Genomic DNA, 22,340 nt, shown 5'->3' with positions numbered 1-22,340 from the left:
CCCAAAGCGTGTATTGAAAGTGGAGCAATATGAGCTTCTCATTAAAAAATTTGGATTAAGCCGGGCAGTGGTGGTGCATGACTATTCCCAGCACTTGGGAGGCAGAGGCAGGCGAATCTTTGAGTTCAAGGCCAGCTTGGTCTACAGAGTGAGTTCCAGGACAGTCAAGGCTACACAGAGAAAGCCTGTCTTGAAAATCGGGGGTGGGAAGCATTAAGTAAGCTGTATATACTGGCACATGCTTATAATCCCATGTAGTTAGGGGAACAGTGGGGATCCAGAGGAAAATCACCTTTGAGATCAGCCTGGGTAGTGATACTGAGACTCTGATGTCCCTTCCCACTAAAATAACATTCTGGGTTGATTGGGGCTTTGTGATTTTTGATAACTTTTTAAGATATTGAGCCGTCAAGTCTGAAGATCACCAAAGAAATTTGGCGTTTAAAAAACTTTAGTTACTTTGTGTGGCTGTTTTACTTGCATGTTTGGCTGTACTCTACATGCATACATGCACGGCTGTAACTCTACGTGCATACATGCACGGCTGTACTCTACATGCATACATGCACCAGAGGCCCAAAGAGGGCATTGAGTCTCCTGGAACTGGAGTTGTGGGTGGTTGTGAATCAGCGTGTGGATACTAGGACTTGAACCCAAACCCCAGTCCACTGCAAGAACAGCAAAGTGCTCTTAACTACTGAGCCATCACTCTAGCCCTGCTTGATTTGTTTTATTTTTAAGATAAAGGCATGGTTTTTCTTACAAATAATGCTCCTAGTAAAAATGTATTTAATTATTTGTCTATCCTATCTATCTATCTATCTATCTATCTATCTATCTATCTATTTATTTATTTTTGAGGCAGTTTCTCTGTAGTTTTGGAGCCTATCCTGGAACTCACTCTGTAGACCAGACTGGCCTTGAACTCACAGAGATCCACTTGTCTCTGCCTCCCAAGTGCTGAAATTAAAGGCATGCACCACCACCAGCAAAAGTTTATTGTAAACAGAGAATTTTTAAAAATTGCTTTTAACCTAGTGATAAAAGAAACAATTTTTTTAAAAAAAGGACCCTAGTATGTGTTTCTCAGAAGGGATTTCATTTATTTATTTACTTATTTATTTTATGTGTACAGATTTTTGCCTGCACTTGTGTACATTTGTGTACTATGTAACTGCCTGATACTTTCAGAGGCCAGAAGAGGGCATCATCAGATCCTCTAGATCTGAGTCATATGTGGGTGTTAGCAGTCAAACTCTTAAACAGCTGGGGTGGCTCTCTCTTTACTCTTAGTCTTGGAGCGATAGATAGATGGATGGATGGATGGGTGGGTGGGTGGGTGGGTGGATGGATGGATAGATGGATAGATGGATAGATAGATAGATGGATGTTGTCAAAAGCCTTCGAGTTCAAGAGTTGAACTGCTAATTTGTCTAAAAGGCTTCATTCACTTGTTGCTATTTTCCTGGGTTGTAAGTGGTTATGAACCTTATTAACACCTGGCTCCAGTTTTAAACTGAGTAGAGAGCTTTTCAGTGGGAGGTCCCAGTGTCATCCATGGGAGGAAAGTCTGGGGACTGCTGGGGCATGGTTCCGGATCTTCAGACTCTAGCCAGTCTGCACTTCATTCCATAGTGGTGGTGTTTGTGTGGATTCTGTTTCTGGAATCTGAAATTCTCCCTCTCCGTCTCTCTCATCTTTCTAGAAAGAAGTTCTCTGAATCAGTAAATTTGCACTTGTCAGTTTGTTTCAGTAGACTTTCTTGGGAGCTTGTCCAAAGTAGGCTAAGCGAGTCTTAGTAATTTTTAAGGACAGGTTAAAAGTTAGAGGTAAGGAGAGTTTTTGTTTTTTTCTTTCCCAGGCAGAATTGGAAATAAGATGTTTCCGTCACTGATGAAGGGAGTCTCTGTGTGTGGTCAGTTTATGGCCCCTGTCGCCAGCACTGCTGCCCACCATTAAGTCTGTTGTCCCAGGGCATTTGAAGGTGATGCCATAAAGTGCATGTGGAGGCCCTGATCTCAGATATGTGTACAGAAACCGCAGATTCACAAGTGTGCAGAAATAACAGCTCCTGAGTTAAGGAACTGACAGTTACGGCACTCACAATCTCTATAATATGTAGTAGGCAAGACATCATTATATGGCTTATGTTATTCCTTATATGTTTGTAGATTTAAGTACTTGTATTTGTGGCTGTGTATGTTTAGCAGTATCCTGATTTGCTTATTTGTATTAAAGTTATCCTTTAATAGTTTGGGGTCGTGTCTGTAGTTTGAAACTTAAACTATCCCTTATCTATTGTTCACCAAAGGTGAACTTGCATCATGCATTGTTCCGTCATTGCACAGCTTTTATGTGTAATGGAACTGTGTGACTGGGTCCATGATTTGAATCTTAGTTATTTTACAGAAACTATTTGGATAATGATGTTCATATGTAGAGGCTATTTTTCCAATGCATTTTTTTCATCTGGGCATTTCTTCGGGATTTATTCACATTCATGTTTTTGCTTCTGATTTTAAAATGACTTTCCTTTGTTGTAGGATGAGCAGTTCTTAGGTTTTGGCTCAGATGAAGAAGTCAGAGTGCGAAGCCCCACAAGGTCTCCTTCAGGTATGGTCAATGAAGCATGTGTTATAGTCTACATTCTATTTGTAGAGTGTGGCTTCTTCTGCCTTTTTGCAAGTAACAGATGATTACTGGGAAGTGACTCAGTGACTGCATGGGATGGGTTCTGCTCTCTGTGCTTGCTAATCTTTCACCATGTGTTTCTGGGTCATACTTGGGCATGGGAGGTAGGCTTCCACAGACTAGTTTTGGGAAATCATTTATCATTTTCTATTCTATGATAGTATTTATGCTTGTGTATATGGGGGGGGCAAGGGGTTGGTCCTTATTTTTTTTTTTTTTTTGTAGAGATGAAATTTAGTGTTGTAAAAGGTCCCGAAACAACATGGCAATAATATAACATCATTTTACCTAACCCTTAAAAGTTTGTACTAAAATAAAGAAACTGGAAATTATGTGGGTGTTTCTATTTATTAGCATTGTTTATTGATGTTTTCAACAAAGTTCTAGATCTCCAAGCGGTTTTCTCAGGTGTAAGTGGACTTCAGCTTTTCCAGCTTGGATAGTTCAGTTCTCTGGAGGAGAGGCTGAGGATCTTTCACTGGGAAACACGTTCCTCGTCTTGTCACCTTCCAGCTTGTATGGTTTTGTTTATGTAGATAAACAGACTAGTTAAATATTCTGTTGTTAGATGTTTTTACTCTGTTTGTGATGGTTGCTGCCATTTGGGTATCACTTAAGAGTCATTATATGTTACATGGTCATTTAATTAGATACCCAAGCTGATCACTTTTGTTGCCCCAAAGATGGTATTTCTATCTCGTGACTGGCACCAGTGGCTTAGACAGTGGCAGTGGTTTCTTTAAGAGGTGATGAAATCTTAAATTTTTATATAGGAAAGGAACGTTAGGGATCTTCTGCTCTGACTCTTCATTAACAGTTGATAAAAATGAGGACACAAAATGACATAAGCAATTAGATGGAGCTGGTGTGTGGCCTTGAGTGTAAGCAGTTAGCAGCTGAGTTAGGGCCCTTCTCTTCTCCACTTTTTTCACCTGTCTATGAAGCTTCTTTTAAAAAGTAATATGGAAGAGGTTTTCAGAGTTGCTGGAGTCCTCTGGGCCGCCCTGTCAATGGCCCACAGTGCTGAGGGCTCAAGTCCACTCTTAACCTCACAGCTCTTTCACAGTGGTTTCCTCGTGAGGTTTTTCTTGGCTTTCAGTTTACAATGAAAGTTGTTTTAAAGCATCTGGATATGTTTTATTTAAGTGAATTGTTATCTGCTTACAGTCCATTACTTTTGTTATCATTAGTGTATTGGATAATTGATTTGTAAACTCTTATTCTGTTAAGGGGAGTCTGCTAAGTTACGTGGTGAGGAATGCATTTGTGTTTATGTTACAAAGTTCAACCATAAGACTTTGTTGATTTCTGTTGTGTTGGAAAGCAGCTCCATAGCACAGATATTCATAGAGACTGCAGTCTCCTTTGGTGCCTGGTGAGGGAGGTTTTGGTCTCAGAAGAGTGTTATATAGCCCTGAGAAGCTCAGAGAGAATAAGAGAATACCATAGGCTTTTTTGAGGCAGGGTCTTAGCTTTGTCCTTGTAACCCAGGTTGAGATGAAGCTCACTGTGTAGCCCTGGCTAACCTTGAATATGAGGTGATCATCTTTCCTTCGTTTCCCAAGTGCTGGCATTACAAGTGTGAGCCATCATGCCTCGCTGCCATAGTCAGTTCTTACTGCATTTTAAATACAAATTTTGTTAGGTGTTAGAGACAGTTTTGCTCCTTGACTGTCTTGATAGTAGCAAGTTGAGCATCTTTATAACTTGGGAAATTCCTCTTTGCAGCAAGATCTCAATGTGTGGCCCTGCCTAGAACCCCACAGGCAGATGAGGTTGACCTTTAGCTTATGGGTAGTTTCCTGCCTGCCTCCCTGGTGCTGGGGTTACAGGTGTACGCCATCACATCTACCCATTTCCTCTTATTTAGAATAGCAAAGATCAATCTTAATAAATTGTTGATTTAACCTTGAATCAGTTAAGATTAAATCTTTGTATAACTTGGGGCTAGCTAGTTAAAGAGATCCTAGAAAAGAGCAAGCTCATAACACAGGCCACCGATGAGCTCTCAGGAGCATTTCCTCCAGAGGAAAACTTCTTAGTCTGTTTTGCTAGAACAGATTAAAAAAATACAGAATGCCAAGCTCCTCAGGAAGGTGGCTTTGCCCATGAAAGTTGATAATGTTAAATTTATTCAAGGCAATAATTATACATTGAAAAGTTGGAATTTTTATTGTTGTCATCATCTTGGTTGGGTTGAAGTTGGTTTTTGTTTTGATATTTTTTTTTAAGACAGGGTCTCTGTGTAGTTCAAGACTGACCTGGAATCACATATACCCTAGGCTGATTGATGTCTGACTTGTCACCCTCCTGAGTGCTGCTGCTCTTAACTTTGGGAAGAAACATGCTCTTAGATGACACTCTGAGTGAGCTGGATAATATAGGACAGATTTTTTTAAAACAGTTTTTCTTCAATTTTAGAAAAGGAAAAAAAACCCTGCTTGTGTGAGGAATGGCAATTTGTTATCTAGGTCACTTGTTCAATTAAAAACCTTACTTTGATTTTTGTACCAAAAAAAATTGAATACTTTTTTCAGGTGTAATGTTGCTGACTTGACTTCTTTGAGGTAAATATTCAATGAAAAAATTAAGCATAATTAAGATATAGTATTGACTTGGTAGTCCCAATGAATTCAGTACAAAATGGCCTGTGCTAAATGATATTCAGCCTAGCTAAGACCTGAACTACACAGCTAAATATGTGCTCTTCATTGTTTAATTTCTATACACAGTTAAAACTAGTCCTCGAAAACCTCGCGGGAGACCTAGAAGTGGCTCTGACCGAAATGCAACTAGCCTCCCAGACCCACCTGTGTTCTCCCCTCTAAGTAAATCAGAGACCAAGTCTGCAGACAAAGTCAAGAAGAAAGATTCTAAGAGTATAGAGAAGAAGAGAGGAAGACCTCCTACCTTCCCTGGGGTGAAAATCAAAATCACACATGGAAAGGACATTTCAGAGTTAACAAAAGGAAGCAAAGAAGATAGTCTGAAAAAAATTAAACGGACCCCTTCTGCTATGTTCCAGCAAGCCACAAAGATTAAAAAATTAAGAGCAGGTAAACTCTCTCCTCTCAAGTCTAAGTTTAAGACAGGGAAGCTCCAGATAGGAAGGAAGGGGGTACAGATTGTAAGACGGCGAGGAAGGCCTCCATCTACAGAACGGATAAAGACCCCTCCAGGTCTCCTCATCAACTCTGAACTGGAAAAGCCCCAGAAGGTCCGGAAAGACAAGGAAGGAACACCCCCACTCACAAAAGAAGACAAGGCAGCCGTCAGACAGAGCCCTCGAAGGATTAAACCGGTCAGAATTATTCCTTCCTCTAAAAGGACTGATGCAACAATCGCTAAGCAGCTCCTGCAGAGGGCAAAGAAGGGGGCCCAGAAGAAAATCGAGAAAGAAGCAGCACAGCTGCAAGGGAAGAAGGTGAAGACACAGGTCAAAAATATCCGGCAGTTCATCATGCCTGTGGTCAGCGCCATCTCCTCGAGAATCATCAAAACCCCCCGACGGTTCATAGAGGATGAGGATTATGACCCTCCCATTAAAATTGCGCGACTCGAATCCACACCAAACAGTCGGTTCAGCGCCACCTCCTGTGGATCTTCTGAGAAGTCTAGTGCAGCTTCCCAGCACTCCTCTCAGATGTCTTCGGACTCTTCCCGATCTAGCAGTCCCAGCATCGATACCACCTCAGAGTCTCAGGCCTCTGAGGAGATCCAGGCACTTCCTGAAGAGCGGAGCAACACCCCCGAAGTTCATACTCCACTGCCCATTTCCCAGTCCCCAGAAAATGAGAGCAATGACAGGAGGAGCAGACGGTATTCGATGTCAGAGAGAGGCTTTGGATCAAGAACAACTAAAAAATTACCAACTCTGCAAAGTGCCCCACAGCAGCAGACCTCCCCCTCTCCGCCTCCACCTCTCCTTACCCCTCCCCCTCCACTCCAGCCAGCCTCCAGTATATCTGACCACACACCTTGGCTTATGCCTCCAACCATCCCCTTAGCATCGCCGTTTTTGCCTCCTGCTGCTCCCATGCAAGGGAAGCGGAAATCTATTTTGCGAGAGCCAACATTTAGGTGGACTTCTTTAAAACATTCGAGGTCAGAGCCACAGTACTTTTCCTCAGCCAAGTATGCCAAAGAAGGTCTGATTCGCAAACCAATATTTGATAATTTCCGACCCCCTCCACTAACTCCCGAGGATGTTGGTTTCGCCTCTGGTTTTTCTGCATCTGGTACTGCCGCTTCAGCCCGATTGTTTTCACCACTCCATTCTGGAACAAGGTTTGATATCCACAAAAGGAGCCCAATTCTGAGAGCTCCAAGATTTACTCCAAGTGAGGCACACTCTAGAATATACGAGTCTGTGACCTTGCCTAGTAATCGAACTTCTGTTGGAGCATCCTCTTCGGGATTATCTAATAGGAAAAGGAAAAGGAAAGTGTTTAGTCCGATTCGGTCTGAACCAAGGTCACCCTCTCATTCCATGAGGACAAGAAGCGGAAGGCTTAGTACTTCTGAGCTGCCACCTCTCACTCCCCCGTCTTCTGTCTCCTCCTCACTAAGCATTCCTGTTAGTCCTCTTGCCGCTAGTGCCTTAAACCCAACTTTTACTTTTCCTTCTCATTCCCTCACTCAGTCTGGGGAATCTACAGAGAAAAGTCAGAGACCAAGGAAGCAGAGCAGTGCTCCAGCAGAGCCGTTTTCATCGGACAGTCCTACTCTCTTCCCGTGGTTCACCCCAGGCGCTCAGCCTGAGAAGGGGAGAAACAGAGACAAGGCCCCCGAGGAGCTGTCCAAAGACCGCGATGCTGACAAGAGCATGGAGAAGGACAAGAGTAGAGAGCGAGACCGGGAGAGAGAGAAGGAGAATAAGCGGGAGTCAAGGAAAGAGAAAAGGAAAAAGGGCTCAGAAATTCAGAGTAGCTCTGCTTTGTATCCTGTGGGTCGGGTTTCCAAAGAGAAGGTTGCTGGAGAAGATGTTGGCACTTCATCTTCTGCCAAAAAAGCAGCAGGGCGGAAGAAGTCTTCATCACTTGATTCTGGGACCGATATTGCTTCTGTGACTCTTGGGGATACAACAGCTGTCAAAACCAAAATACTTATAAAGAAAGGGAGAGGAAATCTGGAAAAAAACAACTTGGACCTCGGCCCAACTGCCCCATCCCTGGAGAAGGAGAAAACCCTCTGCCTTTCCACTCCTTCATCTAGCACTGTTAAACATTCCACTTCCTCCATAGGCTCCATGTTGGCTCAGGCAGACAAGCTTCCAATGACTGACAAGAGGGTTGCCAGCCTCCTAAAAAAGGCCAAAGCCCAGCTCTGCAAGATTGAGAAGAGTAAGAGTCTCAAGCAAACTGACCAGCCCAAAGCACAGGTACTTCTCGCTTTGTTGTTAAAACCAAGTTTACTGAGCCCTTCTTGGAGCAGGTCTTAGTTAGGCTAAGTGTTTGAGCTGCTAGGAGATAAGGTGGTGGTGTGTGTAGTGGTTTTTCAAGGACCAGTAGCATTTTTCAAGAAGTAAAAGATTGTGTTCTAATGTAACATAGAGGGGGCAGTAGGTACAGCTGGCTGCTAGTCTTAGGGTGCAGCAGCAGTTGGTTTCTGTATATTGGCTTACCAGCTAGGACTAGCTAGCTAGAGCTGTATACATGGATGGTAGATCATAAGTTGATTAGATATACTTTGGCTTCATTTAATTGCATTTACAACATGCACAGTAGTGTTTGTTGCTTATCTCATATTCAGGGTCAAGAAAGTGATTCATCAGAAACCTCTGTGCGAGGGCCCCGGATTAAACATGTCTGCAGAAGAGCTGCTGTTGCCCTCGGCCGAAAACGAGCTGTGTTTCCTGATGACATGCCCACCTTGAGTGCCTTACCATGGGAAGAACGGGAAAAAATTTTGTCTTCCATGGGAAATGATGGTAAGTCAAGGAAATCAACCTTGGAATTGTGAGCAGACCTATTTATTTGCTTTCATTCCTAGATGCCAATAAACTCTTCATAGTTCATTAGACTGGATTTAAAAAACAAAAACAAAGCAAGATAGCTGGAGGGGATTCAGTATTTGAAGATTTTGTTAGAGGGAATGCCTCAAAAGGAAATGTGAGGTGCTCCAGAAGACTGGTGTTGCAAATACAACTCCTGAAAGGGGAGAAGTAAGTAAGAAGACCCTGCCTAGACTGCCATGCAGTAGAAGAAAGGTTGACTAGGCTGCCAGAGGCATCTCATATCCAAAAGCAAGGTTAGTGCTTCAGCCACACTGAGAACCTGCCTGGGAGCAGCTGTGCTGAGTGTCTCCTTTGTACCAGTGGTTTTCAGAACACAGCAGCTGGATCTCTTGTTCATTGATACTTCCTAGAATTAGAGGTCTCTGAGGCACTGTATTAATTAGGGTTTCAACTGCTGCTGTAATAAATACCAGGGTCCAAAGCAACTGGGGAGGAAAGGGTTTGTTTCCTCTTACAACACCCAGGTCACACTCCATGCTGAGGGAAGGCAGGAGCCTAGAGGCAGGAGCTAAAGTGGAGGCTGTGGAGGAGTGCTGTTTCCTGGCTTGCCCTCATGAATTGTTAGCTTGTTTTCTTAGACAGCTCGGGACTGTGCCCAGGGGTGGCATCACCCATAATGGCCTGGGCCCCCACTCTTCAGCTGCTTATCAAGAAAATGCCCCAGACTTGACTATAGGCAGTCTGGTGGAGGAGGCATAATCTCAATTGCAATTCCTCTTCCAGAGAACTCTAGCTTGTGTCAAGTTGACAAAAACAAAATAACTACCAGGACAGGCAAATTGTCATGATTGCTGTGCAGTTCCAAAATGCTGGGTGCTTTCTCTTAACAGAGTTAGTCATCTAGAGAGAATTCTGAGACACATGCAGCTTATTTTTGATTTTCAGTTAGATTGTTTTGTTTTCAGTATTTGCATTTTTGCTTTCACCAAGCTATAAGGAGTAGGTATTTGAAAACATTTAGCTAATTATTTTAAGTGAGTTCTTTGTATGGGTATATTATAAATTTTACCATTTTGACTAGCAATTCAAATAAGATTTAGTGGATCCAATGATACAAAGGGACTTTGGGAGTTTTCAAGAAGGAATTAGACATTCCCTGGAAACTAAAGACACATTTCTTTCACAGATAAGTCATCAATTGCTGGCTCAGAAGATGCTGAACCTCTTGCTCCACCCATCAAACCTATTAAACCTGTCACCAGAAACAAGGCTCCCCAGGAGCCTCCAGTAAAGAAAGGGCGGCGATCGAGGCGATGTGGGCAGTGCCCTGGCTGCCAGGTACCTGAGGACTGTGGTGTTTGCACTAACTGCTTGGACAAGCCCAAATTCGGTGGCCGCAATATAAAGAAGCAATGCTGCAAGTGAGTGAGTCTTACTCGGAGGCAGTGACCTCATGGTCACAGAGATTTCTCTTTACCCCTGGTTTGTCACAAAGATGCTTCAGAAAACCTGGTGGTCGCACCAGTCTGCTCAGGTTTCCAGATTAGTTTTGTGATGTGATGAGGTTTAAACTAAGTATTTGTGGCAGTATCATTTAATAGGACATTCTCAACAGTGAAAATGGTGTTTTTGTGCTCAGTTCAGTATGGCAGTCAGTCGCTACATGGGGCCATTGAGTACTTGGCATGTGGTTCGTGTGACTAAAGAGATACATTTTAAAAGCTGTTGGTGGTGGTGGCACATACCTTTAACCCCAGCTCTTGGAGACAGGTGGATCTCTGTGAGTTCAAGACCAGACTGGTCTACAATGCAAGTTCTAGGATAGTCAGGACTGTTACAGAGAGAAAACAAAACAAAAAAATTAATTTTAATTATTTTATTTTAAATATCTGCATGCAACTAGTGTCTACTGTATCAGCCAGGGTAGCTTTGAACAGTTTCTAAAACTTGACAAATCAGGGGCCAGAGCGATGGGTCAGCAGTTAAGAGCACGGGCTGCTCTTTCAGAGGACATGGGTTCAGTTCCCAGCACCCACATGACAGCTTACAACATTCTATAACACTAGTTCCAGGAGATCTGCTACCTTCTTTTGGTCTCTATAGGAACCAGACATGTACTTGGTACACATACATATATATAGGCAAAACACCCATACATATAAAATAGTAAAATAAAAAATTTTAAATATTAAAAGAATAAAATAATATTTTAAAAACTTGACAAATTTAGGCATAGGATATTTTTTGACTGACTCAGATTACTATTAATTATTATCATTGGGGTGTGTGTGTGTATACATCCTTCCTTGCACATACAGCGGCCAGAGGGAGGTGTGTTCTGTGGTTTGGTCCGACTTTAGCACTCTTCTGCTTTATTTTCTTGGTTTCATCCTGAACTTAGCCTGTGGCTAAGAAGCTCCAGAGCCACCCTGACACCGGGACTACAACCATATAGGTCCGCATTCATTCTTTTTTATTTTATGAGACGGTTTCTCTGTGTAACAGCTCCGACTGTCCTGATGTAGACCAGACTGGCTTTGAACTCACAGAGATCTGCCTGCCTCTGCCTCCCGAGTGCTGGGAGTAAAGACGTGCCACTGCGCCTGGCTTCACATTCAGATTTTTAACATAAATGCTAAGGGTTTGAACTCAGGTCCTCATGTTTGCATAGCCTTTTCTTTTTTTCTCCTCCCACGGAGCTGTTTCCCAGCTCTTGTAGTCACTTTTAGCTTTATAGCATTCAGGAAACTGGAGACATTTTTTTGCCTAAATCTTGAACTCTTTTTTTTTTTAATTTAATTTTTATTTTAATTTTGATTTTTGAGACTTGAGGTCTCCATATGCATTCCAGGCCTGCTTCAAACTTGTTATCTTTCTGCCTCTGCTTCCCAGTACCACAACTGTAGATCTGTAACACTGCATTTGACTTTCTTACTCTTTCAAAATGTTTTCATTCATATGGGTGTTTTTGTGGATGGGGCGGTCAGTCTGGGGCTTGAACATTGCCTGCAGATGTGCCAGTCCAGTGCTCGCATGGAGCTATACTCTCAGTCCAACACACGGAGGCTTTGATACAGACTTTTAAAGTTTTCTACTTTTCCAGTCAGTTTGTGGGCATACTTTCTGCCATCTGGAATGATTTTTTTTTTTAAATATTTATTTATTTATTATGTATACAATGTTCTGTATGTGTGTACGCCTGCAGGCCAGAAGAGGGCACCAGACCTCATTACAGATGGTTGTGAGCCACCATGTGGTTGCTGGGAATTGAACTCAGGACCTTTGGAAGAGCAGGCAGTGCTCTTAACCGCTGAGCTATCTCTCCAGCCCTGGAATGATTTTTTTTTAATGTATTAGGAGACTTGTATAAACAGAAATTCTGGCAACTGGGCCTCCTACACAGTGCCTGGCACAAGAGATATTTACTAAATGAATGACATTAAAGCTATTAACATAAAATATAGTTGACATTTTTTGTTGTTTACTCAGGGAATATAGTTTCTAGGAGACAAGAAGTAATTCTAAGCTGGGTGTGGAGGCTCATGCCTGGAATCCCAGCACTTGGGAGGTGGAGGCAGGAAGGTTACAATGAGTTCAAGATTAGTTTGGATTATACAGTGAGAATATCTCAAAAAAATTTTCATGTTTTGGTTTCTGAACTTAAGCAAGGATCTTGTCTTGAGATATTTTAGAGACAAGAAGTAATGTAATGTACTTATGTAAAAAGGTGCACGGACTCCATTTTCAGGTGGCTGGATTTGATGTGAGCAAGGCATGTAGCTCATGGCAGACTGCTTGCCTTACACATATGAGACCTGATAATCACTCCCCAGTTCCAAAAATAGAACCTTTGTTTAGGGCCAGGAGGATATTGAGCTGAGGATGGATTCAGTGCAGGTGGAGTATTCAAGTTAGGTTTAAAGTTCATTAGATCTAAACTAGGGTAAAATATATCAAAGCCATGAGATGCAGCTGTAGTTTTGTAGTAGCAAAGGACTCGGCGATTTGTAGTTGCTGCTTGTGAACATGAACAGTGAGTCCCACGAGAGAGCAGTAACTACGTGACTAAGAAATACTGATGGTCATGGCAGGTGCACACTCTGATGCCAGCACCTGAGGAGCATGGCAGGGGGACCAAGACTTCAGGATCATCCTCTGCTATGCAGTGTACCCTGGGCTATACGGACCCTGTCTCAGAACAAAACAGGAAGGACAGGAGGCAGGCAGGAGGGAATCAGTGATAGCCTGTGTGGGGTACAAGTCCATATTGAATTACAAGAAATGTGAGTCCCATTTCAAAGATAATATGACATTTGCTCCTTTCAGATCCTAAAGGTAGGTAAAACTGCTGACCCAGAGATTTTAAAGGTTCAGATTAACCTGAGGAATAAGTAATCCATGTTCTGTCAAGTGATCCTGAATAGCGACTCACAGTTTTCTGCAGATAAGTGAGCATGTATTTCATTTTTTCTCTTTTAAATGCAATATGTTAAAAAAAATAAAAAATAAATGCAATATGTTTTATACACTATCCTTTGTTATCCTAGGATGAGAAAATGTCAGAACCTCCAGTGGATGCCTTCCAAAGCCTACCTACAGAAGCAAGCTAAAGGTAGTGGTGAGAAAGGCCTCCCGCATCTGTACTTTAATGTCATACAGCTGTGCACATTCAGTGTAAAGAGAATACTAGGTGTTTGTTTTTGTTTTTGTTTTTCTTTTAAAGTACTGCTCTCTCCCGGGGAGTTGGTGGTTGTTGAAGCTGGATGATAGGTACATGGGGGTTCATTTGACTCTTCTTTTTATATGGGGGTATGCTTGAAATTTTCCATAATTAAGAAACTTGTTTAAAATTCATGTAAAAAAAATATACCTCTGCTCATTTCCTAGAGCAATAAAATCTCTCTGCATCACCTGCTCAACATGGCCTCAACTTTGTGGAGATTTTGAGCGCCAGCTTTGGCTGCAGGAGACTGAGAACGAGACTGTTAGAGATCTCTCTGTGTTTCTCTTTTCCCTGAAACTTTTCTCACTTATGGATAGATGATCTTGTTTGTTCTCCTAGCTGTGAAGAAGAAAGAGAAGAAGTCTAAGACCACTGAAAAGAAAGAAAACAAAGAAAGCACTGTTGTGAAGAGCTCCGTGGACTCTGGTCAGAAGACTACCCTACCAGCACGGGAGGAGCCTGCCCCAAAGAAGAGCAGCAGCGAGCCTCCGCCCCGCAAGCCCTTGGAAGAAAAGAGTGAGGAAGGGAGTGCCCCTGCGCCTGCACCTGAACCCAAACAGGTCACCACTCCAGCTTCCCGGAAATCCAGCAAGCAGGTCTCCCAGCCAGCACCAGTCATCCCCCCTCAGCCTCCCAGCACAGCAGCACCGCAGAGAAAAGAAGTTCCCAAGACCACTCCAAGTGAGCCCAAGAAAAAGCAGCCTCCACCACCAGAGCCAGGTGAGTGCTGAAGGCAGGAAGAGTGGTGGAGTAGCAGGCCAGCCAAGAAGCCCAGTGTCTCACACAGGCTGTCGGGGCCTGAATGCTTGCATCCTTGTCATTATTTGCACCTCTTTGTTTAAAGGAAGTGGATTCTTTACTGTTATGTTACAGTAAAACCTGATGCAAAGCGGAAAGTTAGATTAGCTGCGTTGCCATGTTTTCCTCTTTGAGGTCTAGAGATTATTTGCCTGCCCCTCTCTCCACAGGCCATTTGGTCTGAAAGCAGTCATTGCTGGCATCAGACCAGAATCTCTTTTGAATCCTTTAGGTCCAGAGCAAAGCAAGCAGAAAAAAGTGGCCCCCCGCCCAAGTATCCCTGTAAAACAAAAACCAAAAGACAAGGTAAGAAGAGATCTGACTCTGCGATTCCTTGGGGGATATATTTGTTCCGTTCTGTAGGGAACAGCCTTGACCGTGACGTTCTCCAGACTGAATGAAACGGTCTTCTGCTTCTTTGTAGGTGGCTCTGGCATCTCACAGAATTAGGTGTAGGCTTTAGCCCTTTTGGTTTGGTCGGTGTTTTGTTTCTCTGGTCTCTTTTGCCTTCCTCTTGGTGGCCTTGCATGTTGTAGTCTGGGCAGCAGTTTATTCTAACAGCTTCTGAGTACTTAAAGAACATTTGTTTATAAAAGCAATCCCTACCTCTGCCCACTGTTTCTTTTATTGTGGATGGAGAGAATTTCAGAATTTTCTGAAGATTATCCTTTCTTTCTCTTGAGATAGGGACTCACTCTGTAACTCTTAAACTGGCCTTGAACTCTCAGCAATCCTCCTGTTTTAGCATCTAAAGTGAGCCACCACACCTAGCTCTCTCTCTTCTTCTATAGAATGCTTATTCTGAGACATGTTTTCCATAGCTAAGAATTGGCATTTGTGCCGGGCGGTGGTGGCGCACGCCTTTAATTCCAGCACTCGGGAGGCAGAGGCAGGCGGATCTCTGTGAGTTCGAGACCAGCCTGGGCTACAAGAGCTAGTTCCAGGACAGGCTCCAAAAATCACAGAAAAACCCTGTCTCAAAAAAAAAAAAAAAGAATTGGCATTTGTATTCTCATCTGTTGCAAATGTGAGGATAGTGACTTTTTTCCTACATCTATTTTATGTCTTAGGAGAAGCCACCTCCAGTAAATAAGCAAGAGAATGCAGGCACTTTGAACATCCTCAACCCTCTTGCGAATGGCATCAGTTCTAAGCAGAAAATCCCAGCAGATGGAGTTCACAGGATCAGAGTGGACTTTAAGGTAAAAGTGTTTAGTGATCATGCCTTTTCAGCAAGCAGCATGACCTAAAGTGTGTGTGTTGAAAGAGAAACAGCACCCACTAGAGGGATGAATAAGAACTATAGTTAACAGATGGGTTCAAGTACGGGAGCCTAGTTGGTTTTCTGAGACAAGAGTTTCTCTGTGTAGCTCTGGCTGTCCTGGATTCACTCCTGTAGACCAGGCTGGCCTCAGACTCACAGTGATCTGCCGGTCTTTGCCTCCCAAGCTCTGGGATTAAAGATGTACGCCACCACTGTCTGGCCAAGTTAATAGTTTTTTCAAGCAGCCATTCTTTTTGGACTAATGGAAGTGAAATAAATACTCTTGGCATTCTGGTGTCATTCTGTTTTTATGCTTTTTGTCCTTGTTTTGCCATTGTAAAGCTTTTCTAAGTGATCTTTCTCTCTTTTTCCACAGGAAGATTGTGAAGCAGAAAATGTGTGGGAGATGGGAGGCTTGGGGATCTTGACTTCTGTCCCCATAACACCGAGAGTAGTTTGCTTTCTCTGCGCTAGTAGTGGGCACGTAGAGGTAAGGCATCCTGCTTGTCTGTCTCCTGTGTGATGGTGGAGCACTGTGCTGTGCACAGAGAAATAGCTATTCATTTTGTTAGTAGTTAGCAGGTACTGTCCCCTTGCTTAAATCAGCTACTGAATTTTTTTTTTTAATTTTAAGAAAGAATCTAGTGGTAAATATTTTCGTCTCTTTAATATAGTGCTTATTAAAGTTCTTACTTTTCTCTTAGAATAAAAAAAAGGTTGCTATTAGTTTTTATATTAAATATCTGTGAATATAAAAAGCTCTTAGCAGTTATTAAGAAATGGAAAAATACACTGCAGAAAATGGACAAAAGATAAATATAATTCATAGAATGACAAAAACATTGTTCATATGGTTGTTTTAAGTGCTGGGGTTGCTTCAGACATAGCAGAGATGGAGACTGTTCAGTCTGCAGGTGCTGGTGACTACTCCGTGCCTCTTCCTTCATAAGGAAATGCTTTCTTTTGTACATCAGTCATCAACTTCTGCGATGAAGCAGTTTTTCTTTTGCAGGCCATAACTGTTCAATTTAAATTGTGTTTACCTTTGCATAGTAATCTTAGAATTTCTTATTTAAAAAAGAATTGGGAGGTGGTGAACACTTTTAATCCAGCACTCGGGAGGCAGAGGTAGGTGGATCTCTGTGAGTTTAAAGCCACCCTGCAAAGCCACTCTACAGAGCAACTTCCAGAACAGCCAGGGCTGTTACACAAAGAAACCCTGTCTTGAAGAAACAAAAAATAAGATAAAATGAAATGAAATAAAGAAGACTTGGAGGGCCAGCGTGTAGCACATAAGCTTCATCTCCACACTCTGGAGGCAGGGGGCAGATGGATCCCATGAATTTCAGACCAGCCAGAGCCACGGCGAAAAAACCCTGATGAACAGAGTCTGGAAAGGTGGCTCAGTGGTTAAGAGGCTTACCGCTCTTCAGAGGACACAGGGTTCAGTTCCAGCCCCCACATCGGGTGGCTCATTACAACTCCAGCTTCAGGGGATCCAGTGTCTAATTCTGGCCTCTGCTGGCTTCCCACACACAGGTGGCATCCACTCATACCAACACAATACACGTAAACAAACAAAGAAATAAGTCTTTTAAAAAAATTAGAGTCACCTGCACTGTCGCAAATTATGATCATTGCTTGAGGAATTTTTTCCACTTAAATTTTTTTATGGTAACACATTTCAGGCAGGGGGGGAGGGGGACGGACAACACACGACCTCCTCCGCCTAGATTCTCCAAATGTGAATAGAGTTCCTTTTTCTGCTTTTGCTTATATGTATGTATTTTTCCAAAATACAAAATGATCCCCAGTCTTTCAGCTCAGATCAACTGTAAAATAAAGAATTAAATATATACACACCCATACACATGTAATCTATTTCCTAAAAACTGTGAGCAAGCTTTAAACAAAAGCCGTTGTGCTTCTATGACTGTGTTTCCTGGTGCATCACTGGCCCCTAATTGCAGGCTTGACCACTTGTCCCTGTAATAAACACTTTTGTTTTTATTTTTGGGTTGTACTTTGTATTTTGTTTTTTATTTTTATTTTATTTTTGTTTTATATTTTGTTTTTATTTTGGGGGTTGTATTTTTTTTAAATATTATTTTCATTATTTTTCTTTCTTTTTTTCTCTGAGACAGTGTAGCTTTGTAGCCTGCCCTGGAACTAGCTGTTGTAGACCAGGGTATCCTTGAACTCACAGAAATCCACCTGCCTCTGCCTCCTGAGTGCTGGGATCAAAGGCGTGTGCCACCACTGTTTGGCAGCTTTCATTATTTTTAATAATAATGTGTATCTGTGTCTGTGTTGCGGTATGTACACTTGAGTGCTGATATTAAAGACATGCGCCACTACACCCAGCTTAAGCTTATTTTTAATAGTTTTGGCTATGAGACAGAATTTGTGTACATTGCACAAGGGAGGTTGGGTGTGCAGTTTTCTTCATGTACATCCTGTTAGACTGCAGGATTCACACTTTGGTGCATTGGGAAATGGTATTATCACCTGTGGATGCCTAGGACCTACGGTATGTAGCTCTTATTTCTTTCTACACCTTGTTACACCCTTTTTCTGATCTTCTTGCTGCAGTTTGTGTATTGCCAAGTGTGTTGTGAACCCTTCCACAAGTTTTGCTTAGAAGAAAATGAGCGCCCTCTGGAGGACCAGCTGGAAAATTGGTGTTGTCGCCGCTGCAAATTCTGCCATGTTTGTGGAAGGCAGCATCAGGCTACAAAGGTAGAAGACCTAGTAATGGCAGAGCTCCCATTCCCGCCTTCTGCACCAGGATTTCGTGTTGTTATTACTATCTCCGCTGACAGTTTCTCTGTCTGTCTGAAGATAACTTCTTGATTTTTCTTTTAATTTCTGGGAAATAGCAGAAAATGACTTTAGGAAATAAAATCCAAAAATAAGTAAAATCTATCTGATAAATTTACTTATTACTGAGTGGCTTTTGAGGATATGCCTCTGTTTCTTGGGGAGTAAGCAATACGTGACAAAATCTAAAGTGTCTTAGTCAGAGGCTGGAACAGGATCTAATGAAGTAGTGTGATTTGTGTTCTCTTGCTGTTGTCTTTCCCTACAGCAGCTCCTGGAGTGTAACAAGTGCCGAAACAGCTATCACCCTGAGTGCCTGGGACCAAACTACCCCACCAAACCCACGAAGAAAAAGAAAGTGTGGGTGGGTACAACACACTGTGTTAACTCCACGAGTATTGTGGTGGCCGGGTGAGACTGGTGGCTCGCAACAGTATCCCCTGCTTCAGTGCCCTGTGGAGCGATTGTTTAACAGTAATTCCAGCAAAGAAGTCTAATCTAGGAATAGCTGCATGAGTCTTTTTAAATAACAAACAGCACTAGCCTAAGATAGTCCTACTGAATGAATGCCTTCTCTTTTCCAGATCTGCACCAAGTGTGTTCGCTGCAAGAGCTGCGGATCCACGACTCCAGGCAAAGGGTGGGATGCACAGTGGTCTCATGATTTTTCACTGTGCCATGATTGTGCCAAACTCTTTGCTAAAGGTACCTTGTGATGATGTTTGTGGGGGACTAAGTGGAAGGAAGTGGAAAGCCCTGCTCACTGTGTCACAGATGGGATTTAGACAGGTGTTCTGCTCTTGCTCTTTTTATATCTAGTTTGTTTTGTTGTTTTGTCTTGAGACAGGTTCTCTGTGTGTAGCTTTGGCTGTCCTGGAATTCTCTGGGTACACCAGAGTCACCTTTAACTCATAGAGATCCACCTGCCTCAGCTCCCCGACTGCAGGGATTAAGGGTGTGGCCACCATCCCCTACTTCTTGCTTCTTTATTTGCATAGACAGCCAGCTTGGAGCTTCTTTCTAACATCTATAGGAAGAGCTGTGGGGAAGTTCTATTATGCTCTCTAGAAACAGCTGCTCCGAAACAGTGGTGCCAAATTGTGGTGAACATGCATTGACTTGGGAAAGGCATTCAGGTGGCGTCCCTCTCAGCAGTTCATTCCAGTAATTACCCTGGAAGTCAGACCTGATGACAACAGCAGTTCAAGGCCAGCCCTGGGAACTCAGCAAGAACCAATCTTGAAATAAAAAGTAAAGGGGCAGGGGAGAGCTGGGGTGTTGCCAGTAGAGTTTTTACCTAGAGATTGCAAGGCCTTAGGTACAGTCCTTAGCTTGGCAGAAAATAACTGCTAAGACTCCAGCTAATGCACTCACCCCACAGTCTTATGACTTGCAATAAAGGTGATAAGAAGTGACTGTCATTCCTTTTCTCTTTGTCTTTGTCTTGAGTCACTGTCTCACTGTCTCCTTCTTGGTGTTGGGATTGCAAGTTGCCTCCACCCCCAGCATAGGATACTTTAGATAAAGTAAACAGATATACTTAAAGATATTTATTAAATAGTAAAAAACAAAAAAGTACAAGGGATACATTGGTCAGTCAGATTTATAAAGGTTATACTTAGAAATGAGTCTTAAAAAGTGCTGGTCTGAACTCTAAATATAAAAGCCGCCAGAAGAATAAGGAGTGAGTGAAAATGAGGACCTGACCACGCCAAGGAGCATTGTAGATGTGAGGGAAAGAGTACAGCCAGAGGCATCTGGAAGAGTCCAGACTGAACTGGGGGTGGGGTGAGAGAAGAGAGAGGAAGAACCAGAGGGCAAAGAGGCCAAGAGCTGAGGACCAAGAGAGCACATGGGTGAATTGGCAGGTTTATATAGAAATAAGAAGCTGGGGGAAGAGAAATGAAACCCAGCCCCTGTGCTAGAGAGGTTTAAGGTAGAAGGTTGGGAGGAGGCATAGGTAGTGAGTGAGCCTTGTCCTGGCTTTCTTTGAGACCTGACAAGGAAAAAATTTAAATAAATTATTTCTTACTCCTGTGTTACCGCCTCTTTAAAAACCCAAACATTATGTTTAAAGGAAATGCTGTCTTTTCTGATTCCCTCCCTACACGCTCACCTTTAATGCTAAACCCTAATCCTTCTGCCTCTGCCTTCAAGTTACAGTTGTACACCACCACACCCAGCCTCCAGTCTTTTTGTTATGTTCTCATTACAGTCTACCTCAATGCACTTAGAGATGTCTCAAGAGACTGAGTGGTGTGTTCGAAGCTCTCTGTGGATGCTCTAGGAGCTCAGGCTGTCTTGATACTGCAGATGTGTGGCCGTTCAGTCTAAGCACTCTGCTGGTATTCATTCGTAACTCCAGAGGACTGGGGTTTAGACTAGGGTAACACATGTAATCCAAAGGCTTTGAGAACGTTGGTGTGGGCCAAAACCTTGTGTAACCTTGGCTTTCAGGAAACTTCTGCCCTCTCTGTGACAAGTGCTATGATGACGACGACTACGAGAGCAAGATGATGCAGTGTGGGAAGTGCGATCGATGGGTCCACTCCAAGTGTGAGAATCTCTCAGGTACAGCAGGTTGGAGTCTTTTGTTGTTTTCAGTTTCTCTCTAGTGCTGCATGTACAGTACTAAGACTGTGGGGTGTCATTTGGGTTCTTTGTAGTTTAGTGTTTAATCTCCAGAATAAGCAGCTGTACTGGCTTCTCATTGCTGTGACTAGTTACAAGGAGACAGGCTTCGTTCTAGCTCGTGGTTTAGAGGGCTGCAGTCCATCGTGGCGGGAAGGCGCCGTGACACCAGCCAGAGAGCGGAGAAGGGATGCTAGTGCTCAGCTGGCTTTCGCCTTCTCCTCTTCCATTCCGTTTAGAAGCCCTAGCCCTAGGTTACATACCACCTACATTGAGGGTGGGGCCCGCGGTTAAACTTCTCTCCGAACCTCTCCCAGACACACAGAGCCCTATCACGTTGGTCGTGAAGATGAACTGTCAGAGCAGTGTTTCATTTGTGCGTTTCTCTTAAGCACTTACATTTCTGGGTACCAAACCCTATTGGTTCCCCAAACCTCTTGGTTTGATTTGTGTTTAATAATACCCTCTCTTGGGGTCAGAATGTGGATATAAGATAAAATGGTTCTCAACCTATGGGTCTCAACCCCTTTGGGAGTCAAACGAATCTTTCACAGGGTTCACCTTAGATCATCAGAAACCACAGATATTTGTATTACGACTCATAACAGCAGCAAAACTACAGTTATGAAGTAACAGCGAAACAACTTTATAATTGGGGGTCACCACACCATGAGAACTGTATTAAAGGGTCACAGCATTAGGAAGGTTGAGAACCACGGCTCTAAGAGATGACCAGCCTAGCTCAGATCCTAACGTGCTGCTCTGTGGGTCAGAGGAATAGTTAGCTTTTCTCCCTCTCCCGCCCTTCGAGGCCCCTCATTGTTCGGTTTTGTTTTCCTAGATGAGATGTATGAGATTCTATCTAATCTGCCAGAAAGTGTGGCCTACACTTGTGTGAACTGCACTGAGCGGCACCCTGCAGAGTGGCGACTGGCGCTGGAGAAGGAGCTGCAGGCGTCCCTGAAGCAGGTTCTCACGGCCTTGTTGAATTCTCGGACTACCAGTCATTTGCTTCGCTACCGCCAGGTAGGTCAGAGGGCCTTTCTGTTCTGAGAACTTGATCTTGGGTGGTTTAACTAGTAATGAAGTAAGGCTGTTTGTTTTCTGCTTAGCTTTGCTTCATTCTTCGTTTACTTTTTTTTTTTTTCGTTTACTTTTTATAGAGTTTCTTCTCTTGGTCATAACATTAGGGATTTTAGAACTAAGAGTAGGACCTTGTGGTTGGAGGGATGGCTCAGCAGTTAAGAATGTATCCTGCTCTTGCAGGGGACCCAGGTTTGATTGCTAGTGCTTACATTGTGGCTCACAACAGTTCCAGGGAATCTACTGTCTTCTCCCAGCCTTCCTGGGCACCAAACACACATGTAGTTCACATAGTACATGTAGGCAAAGGACTCATAAAATAAAATGAATAAATCTAAAAACAAAACAAAAAACCAGAGTAGGACATTTGGTGG

At 43.0% G+C, this 22,340-nt stretch overlaps 1 protein-coding gene across 4 annotated transcripts in view; it reads left to right on the top strand.

The window, feature by feature from the left end:
* Window positions 1-22,340, top strand: part of Kmt2a (lysine methyltransferase 2A) — an 85,013-nt gene that overhangs the window by 29,844 nt on the left and 32,829 nt on the right. For 2 of the 4 annotated variants that reach the window (XM_057768831.1, XM_057768828.1), the window contains exons 2-15: window positions 2,544-2,613; window positions 5,424-8,071; window positions 8,443-8,620; window positions 9,834-10,068; window positions 13,195-13,259; window positions 13,710-14,090; window positions 14,401-14,474; window positions 15,239-15,370; window positions 15,809-15,922; window positions 18,025-18,171; window positions 18,521-18,616; window positions 18,837-18,957; window positions 20,710-20,832; window positions 21,725-21,909. In XM_057768831.1, coding sequence (XP_057624814.1) covers window positions 2,544-2,613; window positions 5,424-8,071; window positions 8,443-8,620; window positions 9,834-10,068; window positions 13,195-13,259; window positions 13,710-14,090; window positions 14,401-14,474; window positions 15,239-15,370; window positions 15,809-15,922; window positions 18,025-18,171; window positions 18,521-18,616; window positions 18,837-18,957; window positions 20,710-20,832; window positions 21,725-21,909 — 4,569 coding nt within the window. The remainder of the gene's footprint in view (window positions 1-2,543; window positions 2,614-5,423; window positions 8,072-8,442; window positions 8,621-9,833; window positions 10,069-13,194; window positions 13,260-13,709; window positions 14,091-14,400; window positions 14,475-15,238; window positions 15,371-15,808; window positions 15,923-18,024; window positions 18,172-18,520; window positions 18,617-18,836; window positions 18,958-20,709; window positions 20,833-21,724; window positions 21,910-22,340) is intronic. The other 2 variants (XM_057768829.1, XM_057768830.1) reach the window with 2 other exon arrangements.

Source organism: Chionomys nivalis, chromosome 4, assembly GCF_950005125.1.
Source record: "Chionomys nivalis chromosome 4, mChiNiv1.1, whole genome shotgun sequence".
In the NCBI taxonomy this organism is placed as follows: Eukaryota; Metazoa; Chordata; class Mammalia; order Rodentia; family Cricetidae; genus Chionomys; species Chionomys nivalis.
Note: the sequence above shows the minus strand (reverse complement) of the source record. Positions and strands in the feature narration are given on the sequence as shown.